Genomic DNA, 11,232 nt, shown 5'->3' with positions numbered 1-11,232 from the left:
AATGTAGAAAGCACAAAGATGCATGTTTGCTTTTTACATACAATCATTGCAAACGAATGAAGGTATATGAAGTTCATAGGCTTTATATGATGCCATTGCAATGTTAGCATTAGTAACTGCAATGCTTCCAGACTTGTCTTCCTTGTTATTTCATAACTCTCCTTTTTTTTTCTTGAGGAGCTCTTCATGTTTATGTAGTAACTTACCCTAAATATTCTATCAAAACTTTACAGAAACTGTGGGAGTCAAAAGGCCTCGATTTGATGCATCCTTGGTGCTTTTGACACGAAGATTTATGGCTCTTCTCAAAAAAGCTCCACATGGTGTCCTTGATTTAAATGAAGTAGCAACAACACTTGGAGTAGAAAAACGAAGAGTGTATGACATCACAAATGTGTTGGATGGAATCCAGTTAATTGAGAAAAGATCTAAGAATCTGATCCAGTGGGTGTGAGTTGTCTTTGAAACTTCTAATTTCTGAAAGAGTAAAGCCCAACAATATTGAGTAATATTTATAACTCCAAGAGGTTTTAAGTTTTTCTTTATCCATAGGCCTTATGAATTACTTACTATGTTAACAAGTATCAAGTGCAAAATCACGTGGAAGGATATTTCAGCAGAGTAAAGGATGCCAGAGTTCCTGGCTGTTTTCTGTTAGTATACTCGATGTTCAGTAAGCAGGCTTTTATTTATATAAACATACCAGACAACTTTCATATTCTTCTAGAGGTACTAGTCTTGACCAGCTTATTGTGAAGTCACCAGACAAGCAAAACCTTAGGGATGAGCTTTCTGACCTGTCAGCCATGGAAGAAGCTCTGGACGAATTAATCAAGGATTGTGCTCATCAGATATTTGAACTAACAGATGACAAAGAAAATGCAAAATATCCTTTTTAACAGTTATGTTAACACATGGGTTTGGTTGCAAGTACTTGTATATCTAGTAATAAGTACAGGCTGATGCCACAGGTACACAGTGATGCTTAATAATGAATTTTATAATAGGAAACTTTTTGGTTGTTTTATATGTGTGTATGCTAACCATGTGCCTTGCTTTGCAGTATTGTGTGCAGTCTAAGCTGTTCTCGGGGCAGTGCTGCTTGTGTCACCTTTCCACTGCAGAAGAACAAAGTGGGGCAGTGGTCTCAATAGCCTGACCATCACCATATTCTCTCCATTATAAAGTTGTCTCAGGATCAGGTCTTGACCTACCAGTGAGATCGAGTAGCTTAGTGAGATGAGAAAGAGGGCTCAAAACAAGAGTCCCAGTGGCCAGTTGCCAAGAAGATAAATGCTGGCTGTGTACTAATACTGTTCTCTCTCTTCAGAGAGGTTCCAATGCAGTTTTGTCTTTCAGATGGGTTTTGGCAAGAGAAGAGGGATTTCTTTTAAAATATGACACAAACAGTGAATTTTAGCTTTGGGTTACAATAAAATATTACTTAACTCCCTTGTTCGGCAGAATGTTAATGTCTCTGCTTGAATGAAATGTGCCCATTTTCTTTACATCTTACTTGTTCTGGTTAAGAAAATAGTTCTATGGTTTCCCAGGAAATTATTCTCATGCTATTAGAGGAAACTACATGCAAATGCAGGAATAATAAACAGGAAGTAGTTTATCAAGGGCAGTGTATTCCCCTCTGCTTTGTAGTCTTACAACAGCATCTGTGAAAACTGTCAAATGTGTTTGGTTTTTTTAACATTGAATATATTTTTTAAAGCTTTTTCTTTCCTAGGAATAAAGAAAACCAGTTTTCTACCTGTTAGGTAATACTTCATTTTACAAAGCTAATATCGAAGTAACCTCAGTTACTTTACAGAATCCTTGACCAATGTGTACACTAGCTTATGTGACATGCCAAGATATCCGTAGCATTCAGGCATTTCAAGAACAGATTGTGATTGCAATCAAAGCTCCAGAGGAAACCAAATTGGAAATACCAGTTCCTAAAGACGTAAGTTTTATACATTTCTCTAAAGGGAACAAAAGTTCTCAAATTTGATTTTTTTGCAGCAGCAAACAGAAATTGACTTCCAGTTTCTTTGTCATGCAAGTATTGGTAGTTCATTGTTCTTGTGTTGCACTAAACAATGCTGTAGGCATAATAGTCTTAGAAACCTTTTTTTTTCTCTTTACTTAAATTATTAAACAATAAATGTATCTGAACTCTAGTTATCTGGTTTTGCTAGAGAGAACAGAACAGCTGTAATAAAGTATGAAATGCAAAGTATGGTCGAAAACAAGAAAACACTTTGGCACTCTAGTAGATCATGCGGAGATGGATTTTTTTTTCTGTGGAAGTGTGGGCTGTGCCCTGTCCTCCCCCCAGAATGCAATCCACAGGCTCCATTCAGGTTGCACAAAGGAGCCATACCTTGGCCCTCTGCACCCAGCAATGCTGCAGCTGTATTCTGGGGCCTATGTACTGTGAGCCCACATATAGAAGTACTGCTGTGAGAGGGGAAATCGTGGAAGTAAGCTTAAGATAAATGGAATTTTAATTCAGTTTTCTTTTTGGATGTGTGTTTTTTATAATGTTCTTATTTGCATAGTCATCAAATTTGTCTTGCTGCATGCACAGAAAGGGTAGGGAGATCTCGGGAAAAGGAGATACGAATCAGTAGAAAAAAGAATATTTAGATCCACTGCCTAGATCTCCAGTGGTTTCCTTGGTAAAAGGAGCTCGCTCTCATCCAATGGGAATGAAAAAGATAAAATTCCAAAGGCTTCCTGAAGGAATAAAAAGGCAGGATTAAAAAAAGCTGTATTTTAGAGAGAACAGGGTCTTCTCTCTGTTGTCCGTTACATTTTATTTGCTTTGTGTCTTGCACTGTGATGCCTGCTGAAGGAAAGCAGTAGAAGTGATAAGGTTTAGTTGCTTTTCCGTGTTATCAAAGCTGTGCCCTCTTATTTGTTTTCCGATCCTTGGCATTGATTTGTCAAGTTTTAAATTCTGTTGCTCTTCCTAAATTTACAGTAAGTTTTGGTGATATATCTGAAGGTCAGTAAAAGACTAAACAAATATTTAAGTGCATGTTTATAAAAAATGAAAACTTGTTACCTTAATGCTGCTTAATCATTGTCCTGCAAATGTAATAGCCATAATTTATGTGGGAGTAGTAACACAATTTTAAATAGTTGCATCATTCCTGCATTTGTTCTGTTCTTAATCTATTTGCTTTAAAATATGTACAAAAATAGACAAAAGATACATGAGATTTGTTCTTTGGGTTACACACAAGTCGCTGTTTTATAGGATCATATAGAAGTACATGTGAGGAGCACAAAAGGACCCATTGGTGTGTATCTGTGTGAGACTGAAAAAGAGAAGCTAGGTGCCAAAACTTGTGAAGATGTGGATACTGTCACTTCTGAAACTGAGCCAGCAGTTCCTCCTGATAAAGGTAATGTCCTCCACATACACTTTGATCCACATACAGCATGTTTTAAGATGATCTTACCATTCTGATAAAGTTGTAAACTGTACTGTTGTACAAGTACAATTTTCTGGGCATAGTTTCTGGGCCAGGGTGTGTGGGAGTATGGGAAATGCCTGGAAGAGAAGTCTCTGCTGTTGTGTTACCTCACAGCAGCAGGAGGTCAGAGTATCAGGCACATGCACATACAGCAAGGCACTCTTGTTCTCTGACCTTTTCCTTCCTTCGTTCCTGACTGGTTTCCTGTTGGAGCTGCACTCTGTGGATGGAACAATGTGTGTCGTTCTCAGCTGCCACACTGCAGAGTCCAGCCCAGCTGAGAGTGTTGCCATGAGAGTTATGATGTGGCTTCGAAGGAGAGCGTGCTCTAAGGGAGGGCAGGCAGAAGAGGGCATGTAGTATTCTGATCTCTTAAAACAAGATTGGATGGAATATAGTCTCTCAAGACCCCAGTGCTGCACAGGATGTTGTGGTTTAAAAATAAATGAGACAGGAATTGCAGTAGCTCCGAATACAAAAGAGAAATTATTTTTAGCAGTGCTGCTTTATATTGAGTGGAAGAGTTGACTTTTTCATCCTAGGCATTTTTTTTAATTTATTTTGCTTGTGAAATAACTTGGAATTATATTTCCTGCAAAGACAGTAATCATATTCCTTTTTTACTTTCCTTTCAAAGTGAGAACTCTGAAGGAAGAAGAAAACTCATCTGATATGACAGATTAATTACAACTCAGAAATCTAATTCAGAATGTATCTCTGTTAAAGAGCTTCTCCAAAGCTGCTGGATCTGCAAACTTCATGACCTGAAATGTTCCAAAGTGTTTTAAAGAACCAGCAGTAGGTTGGTTGAGTCATTTCACAGTACTGCTTGTCTTCCCAAGTCAAAAAGACAACAGTTCCTTCCAGTTGCTTTGTTTTCATAATTGCATGTGATCTACACTGCTTTGGGAAAACAGTATTTCTACCTTATAAAATAAATTTAATTGTCAGAAAACATAGATAATTAATTCCTTTTAAAAATGGAAATTGGAAAACTCTTTCTGGAACGATCCGCAGTCTGTGTGAGAATGTATAGAATAAAGAAATGCACTTTTCAGTACTGAGGCTGCACTCCTAAGCAGGATTGTCACATATGAGTGTAACAAAGAACTGATGTATTTGGAAGCCTTTGCAATAAGGAACAAGATGTAAGTATCCTGAGAGTTATGCCTTACATTGTGTAGGTGCTGTTTGCACTGCTTGCAGCCAGCTCTGCATGAACTGTGGTTTCAGCACTGAAGTGAAGTTAATTGGGCTTTGTGTATATACCTGTATTGTGTCCAGGTAGTTATTGATGTAGATTTATTGAGATGGTGTGCATTTCTGCCTTTGTACAGCAAAAAAAATAAAATAAGGTTATAAAAATACGGAATAGTCTGATTGGTCAGTCTGATGATACACCTTGGGTTGCCTTTGTTGGAATTCACTAGATAATTACAAACATTTTGCATTATGTGGAAATTTAAAATCTGTTTTACGTGGTGCTGGCAGCAGTTATAGCTGGACATTGTGATGCCACAATACTGTAGTAGTTTTTAGAAGAAATGTTATTAACTACTTAAATTGGTTCCTTCCAGTTGCTAGAGTTTATGTACCACAGAACTTTAGCCAAGTAACATTACGTCTTTGTGGCTCAGCTTGCAAAAATACATAAAATGCTTCAGGTCTGTATCTGTATTCATTTAGCTTTATTAGCTGTAAAATAAAGCTGTAGCATTTTGATCCTGGTTTTTCCAAGGGAATGAACTGCCCCTGTACAAAGACCATGCCTGGAGTCACTTACTGAAGGTACTTCATAGGTGTCTGTCTGGGTAGGGGGGTGGGTTGGCTGGTTTGTTTTTAAGTTGGAAGTCTGAGTCCTTGTTTTTCTGATCACTGAGTATTGACAGCTATGCATCTACTCACAAGTGAGAACAACAAAGCTAATAAACCCCTGAATGTTTTAGCCAGCAACTCTACAGCTGTTTTAGATGCTGTGAAATTAAATGCCCAATGCTCTACAATACAAATAAGGTGAGGCAGTTGACAATGAAGAGCTTAAATATACCTAAATACAGATTGAGAGTTAATTCAGTTTTCCACAAGGTTCACTAGTTCTGTGAAATGCATAGTTACTACACTATGCAAATTGGAAAAAACACCGAGTGCAAGCCTGTGTCAGAAAGTAATCTTGACTTCTTACATATGTGCAACCAACTTCCAGAATACAGGACTTAAGTGTTGGATACTATTTTTCTGTCTCTATAAAATGCAAACTATAGGCTGAGCTGTTAACAAATAAAAGCAAAGTGACAGCATATTTAATACATAGATCACAGTAAAAATGGGGAGGATACTCCTGCAGTGAAGTTGGGAGCAACGGTTAAAATTAAGAAAACATCTTTTGAAAGATTGTCCTTTTCCTTCAGTGTCTTCGTTCCAGATGGCAAACTCCCTATTTGAATTTTTATATTGCTGTTCTCTTTTGGGAGGGAGGGAGGTCTATGCCAAAGAGAAGTTTTGATTCCCCCTACCCTGGTTCAGCAACTCGGGATAATGTTTGCTGTAAAATGTGTAAAAATTTTCCAGCAGTAACAACTCATCCTGAATGCTATGTGTTAGGGTGGGATTTTATGACATGATCATAAAAACCTAGAATCGTTTGGGTTAGAACGGACCTCAAAGATCTTTTAGTTCCAACCATCCTGCTGTGGGCAGGGACACCTTTCACTAGATCACAGAATCATTTAAGTTGGAAAAGACATCCAAGATCGTGGAGTCCAACCTTTGACTGAACACCACCTTGTCAGCTAGACCCCAGCATAAAGTGCTGCGTTCCTTGAATGCCTTCAGGAATGGTGACTCAACCACCTCCCTGGGCAATCCATTCCAATGCTTAACAACCCTTTCAGTGAAGAAATTCCTCCTCTTGTCCAACCTGAACCTCTCCTGGCACAGCTTGAGGCTGTGTCCTCTCCTGGTTGCTCAAAGCCTCACCCAACCTGGCCTGGAACACTTCCAGGGATGGGGCAGTCCCAGCTTCTCTGGGAAACCTGTTCCACTGCCTCACCACCCTCACAGTGAAGAATGTCTTCCTAATACTTAATCTAAACCTACTCTCTTAACCATTACTCCTTGTCTTATCTGTGGAGTAAGGAAAGATATTTTTACAAAGTAACTGCCTTACAAATGTTAAGGAAATCTGCTGTCAAAAGCAGAATACAGTTTATTTAAATGAAACATTAGGATTTTTCATTTTTAACAGATCTCTGGTGATTGTTTTACCTCCCTCACTTGTGCAGGTTTTCTAGCTGTAAAATTCATTTTTTGACTACACAGTTGTCACAGTGAAATGAGAGAAACAGTAATATGACAATACTATAATTATTTTATTAAATATATCTATTGTTCAACAGCGCATCTCTAGTGAAATGAATGAGCTTTTGAAGATAAACCACTGTTGCAACTACTTGGTTACAGACAGTATTATCCACTCACGATTCTGGAAAAAAACTGTGTAAGCTCAGTATACTAATTAGCTGGAAAGATTCAAGTTGGACTTGAGGAAAAATACCTGAGTGATGCTGAACTTAAAGACAAGTTACAAGCCCACTTGTAAATGTGACAGGACCTTACTCTGCATTTGTATAATAATGCTTGATATTTTTTTCTGAGTGATTATTAAGATACTTTTTTTGAGTCTGTATCTGTCCGTTTTCAATATGTTTATATGTGTAAGCAGTTCCCTTGGCTATTTGAGGACTCTGTAATAAATTAAAAACCTCTAATGCTGTTTTTGTCTTCCCTTCAGTAAGAATGGCTGAGCATATAAATGCATTAATCAGCAATAGCCACAGCCAGGATCCGTAATTATAAAATGGCCTGGGTTTGTTGACTGTAACTGGAACAAATGCTGCAAGTTGCCAGTTCATCCCTTATTTGGTGTGAGAAATCACTCATCAAGAGTCTTCAGATATGAATTGGAGTTTTCAATAATGCAATATATAAAGAGGAGAGAAGATCACTTCAAATTATTGTCTGTTGGAAAGCACTTAAAACCCAGTAAATTTCCTCATTTTGAATAACCTTTTTGTTCTGCGTGAAAAACCTCATTTATAAGCATAATTAAATTATGCCAATTTCAAAAGTTGCTTTAGCTCTTGTCATTGGCAACATTCTCCTGCTGTCCAGGCAGTAGGCTGCTCCTGACGTGCTGGGGCCAACTGCAAGCTTTAAACCCTTGTGTTCCATGGTCCTTGTGTACGGACTGGCTCTGGCACCATGCTGGGACTTAAGTGACTCCTGCAGTGTTTATCCAGAACAAGAATCTGCTATTTTTGGTTCCACTTCTGATCTGCTAGTGGTAATTTGTGAGAAAAGTGTTGAGACTAAAATGACATAAACTATGCTTGGTTGTGCAGTTTATATAAATGTACACAAGGCTTCTTGTGTAGATGCTTATTGAAGGACTGGAATCCTCATCTGTAGAAAAACATGATATATGTTCCAAAGGGAATCTTAATGATGTTTGGAGAGAGAGAAGCCTGGTTTGTTCTTTCCATGTATGGTGTATGTGGTTCCCTCTCTCCCTGCCACCACCCTGCAGATGGACAGTGGGTGATCTGAGGGCCTGGAGCTGCACACTCTGGGCACCTGCGGCATGGACGTGTGCTGACGGGAGCTTCTCACCATGTGATTCATGAGTGACGAGGTGTTTGCAGTTACCTCTGGATTTAAGTGATGGGGTTATAGGAGATGATCCTAGAAGTTGTAAACTCAGCACATCATTAGAATCATAGACTCATAATCATCAAGGTATGAGGAGACCTCTAGCCCACCGACAACCCTGCCACTCTGCTGTAATCCCTGAACCCTAAACCATATCCTCCAGTACCAGATCCAGACGTCTCTTAAACACTTCCAGGGATGGTGACTCCACCACCTCCCTGGACAACCTATTCCAGTGTCTGACTCACCCTAACAGTGAAAAAAATTTTCCTAACATCTAATCTGAATCTTCCCTGTCTCAGCTTATGACTGTTCCCTCTAGTCCTCTCACTGCAGCCATGGCAGAAGAGACCATTGCCCACCTCTCTACAACCCCTTTCAGGTAGTTGTAGGGAGTCATGAGGTCACCCCTGAGCCCCCTCTTCTCAAGGCTAAACAAACCCAATTCCCTCAGTTGTGCCTCATAGGACATGTGTTCTAGACCTTTTATGAGCCTCGTTGCCCTTTGCTGGACTCACTCCAGCTCCTCAATGTCCTTTTTAAAGTGAGAGGCCCAACACTGAACACAATACTCAAGATGTGGCCTCACCAGCGCTGAGTACAGGGGGCTGATCACTTCCCTAGTCCTGCTGACCAAACTATTCTTGATATAGGCCAAGATGCCATTTGCCTTCTTGGCCAGCTGTGCACACTGTCGGCTCATATTGAGCTGCTGTCAACCAGCACTCCCAAGTCCCCTTCTGATGAACAACACTCGACCCACTCCTCCCCCAGCCCCCAGCTTCCCAGAAGTTTGTTGTGATCTCTTCATTGTCCCTAAAACACCTATAAAAACAGGACAATATCCACACACTGCTTCCATCCCATGCACTAAAACAGGTTGCACAGAATACATAGTTATGAAGGAGCAGAGAATTATTATCCTGTCCTGGGAGAATATTCATGAGGGAAATACAAAGATGTGCCTCAAGAACTGCAAGATTAATTCTTCCTGTGATTAGAGTTAAAATAAAGCAAAATAAAAGCAAAATACTGTGAAAACATTAGCATTGCCTTTCTTTTGAGATCAGAGAAGTCTTAATTGCAGCTTTTTCTTGGAAAATTGAATACAGGGATAAATACAAATGTCAGTCTTTCAAAGCTGGCACATTGGCTGGCAATCTTCATGCACAGATCAGTGGTTTTGGTTTGTTTGGAAAGTATCATGAACATTGACAGCCCTGGGCCAGTGAGCAGCACAAAAGGCAAGTGTGGATTAGTGTCTATTGATTCATTATGTGTTTCTCCCAGTCCAAAAGACTCTAGACTGTATTCAAAATTTACTGCCGATTGAAGCTCAGGAATCTGACTTCTTTTCAAAAAGGAATTAAATTTGTGACATCAGATGATCACTCCAGAGTCTTTAAAACAAGTATCTTTCAAATGAAGATATATTTTATTCCCAATCTGAAAAATACTATTCCTTTATACATGGAGAAGATATAGACTGCTTGGAGAGAAGGGGTTGGAATGCTGTCCAGATATTGTCTGCAGGCTAGATATGTATCTCTGAGGATCTGTTGCCTGGAAATGAAATAAGACAACAATAATTGTTTACATAGATGTTGCCTGAAAACCTCTGAGGCACTTATGCTCTCTCTGCTGGCTTTATGGCAAGGCTCCATCTCTTAAACTGACACCTGGGAGCCATTTTTGGCGGGTAAGGAGGGAAGTCTGCAAAGTAGAATTTATGACTTCAAGAGAAAATTATACAGCTGTAAAGGGAAAAAAAATCACCTCAATGCCATTTATAAAGTTTTTTAACACCTCTGAAATAAAATCCTGATCAGGATCGTGTCTGTTCATTCAATTGATTGCTTCTAATCAGTTCAGCAAATCAAGGTTCAACTAGAAATAGTCATTCAACGGTGTGCTTTATTGACATCAAATGGGGGCTTTAAAATGGGAATGACTTAAGATAAATAAATTATATAGACTTGGAGCTGAATTGTTACACTTCCATATTTTGATTAGGTAATTCTCAGTTTACAATAATGGATTCACAATGGTAATTCTGGTAGTATAGACAAATTACTGAGATACAGAGCAACCATTATCAGAAGGATGAGATTTGAGGTTTCTGTTTCCATACAGAGAGAATCTTGGTGTGAGTTCTCCTTTTAAGGACAGTTTTACTTACATGTAAACCCATATATCCTTTCAACAGCACACCACACTGCTATTGGGCAGCTTGCTGGCTCTGGACAAATCATTCCTCCGTGCTGTGCCCATTTGCAAAAAAGGGTAACTGTTTTATCTCCTCTGAAAACTATCAGTTCTGCTTTGCAGTGATTCCTAAGAGTGTACCGGCTCCCTCAGGACACTCCACAGGATGCTTGTCCACCACCAACATGGGCAATCCCTGGATTTATTGCTGTGCTTCATGAAGCAATCACAGCAAGTGTCAGGACCCCACAGGTACCCTGGAACAGCATGCATTCTGAGGATGGCACCAAAGAACTCTCAACTGCCTTTAAAGTTGCTGCCCAAGGGCTTTTGTTTTTACTTCGTGCCCTTTAACAAATTAAATAGCAAAATAAACTCAGTGTTCCAAACACACAAACAAAATCAGCATCTTATTGACAATTTCAGCTGAGAAGTCAAAATGCACAGATGCAGAAATAAATGTTCCTTATGTCTATTTTACATGTACTTTTTTTTCCTTTGGTATCCTATCAGTCTTTAGTATTAGAGACAAGAAAATCTGACACATTTGATTAATCTTCAAATATAACTTGCATTTTTGTCAATGATGACAAAATTGTTCCCTCTCTGTCTGAAATAATCTGACATTTTAAAAGGCATAGAGATATGATTAACCCTTTCCTCATACCTTTTTCATCTCCCAGTACATCTGTTTTTTCACAGCAGGCAGTGAAATGGGTATATCCTTCCAGCATCGTGACTTGCGTGAAATAAACACTCTAAACAGCCTGAACTGGTGTAGAGTTTCAAGGGCAACTTTGGTGAACGGGAAAAGGGATAAATTACCTGCCATGTCTTACCT

The 11,232-nt window shown here is 39.1% G+C and overlaps 1 protein-coding gene across 1 annotated transcript; it reads left to right on the top strand.

The window, feature by feature from the left end:
- The first annotated feature begins 239 nt into the window (after positions 1–239).
- E2F6 (E2F transcription factor 6) lies at positions 240–3,472 on the top strand. Its single transcript, XM_009077219.1, has 4 exons — positions 240–450; positions 728–886; positions 1,843–1,957; positions 3,260–3,472. The coding sequence occupies exons 1-4, from the start codon at positions 296–298 to the stop codon at positions 3,470–3,472; spliced, it is 642 nt and encodes a 213-aa protein (XP_009075467.1). The 5' UTR covers positions 240–295.
- Positions 3,473–11,232: the final 7,760 nt, after the last annotated feature.

Source organism: Acanthisitta chloris, unplaced genomic scaffold (assembly GCF_000695815.1).
Source record: "Acanthisitta chloris isolate BGI_N310 unplaced genomic scaffold, ASM69581v1 scaffold32886, whole genome shotgun sequence".
Classification (NCBI taxonomy): domain Eukaryota; kingdom Metazoa; phylum Chordata; class Aves; order Passeriformes; family Acanthisittidae; genus Acanthisitta; species Acanthisitta chloris.
Note: the sequence above shows the minus strand (reverse complement) of the source record. Positions and strands in the feature narration are given on the sequence as shown.

Coding starts and splice junctions, on each gene's coding strand:
- E2F6 (XM_009077219.1), top strand. CDS start 296: ATGGCTCTTCTCAAAAAAGCTCCACATGGTGTCCTTGATTTAAATGAA. Junction 451..727: donor AAGAATCTGATCCAGTGGGT/GTGAGTTGTCTT, acceptor ATATTCTTCTAG/AGGTACTAGTCTTGACCAGC. Junction 1,958..3,259: donor AAATACCAGTTCCTAAAGAC/GTAAGTTTTATA, acceptor GCTGTTTTATAG/GATCATATAGAAGTACATGT.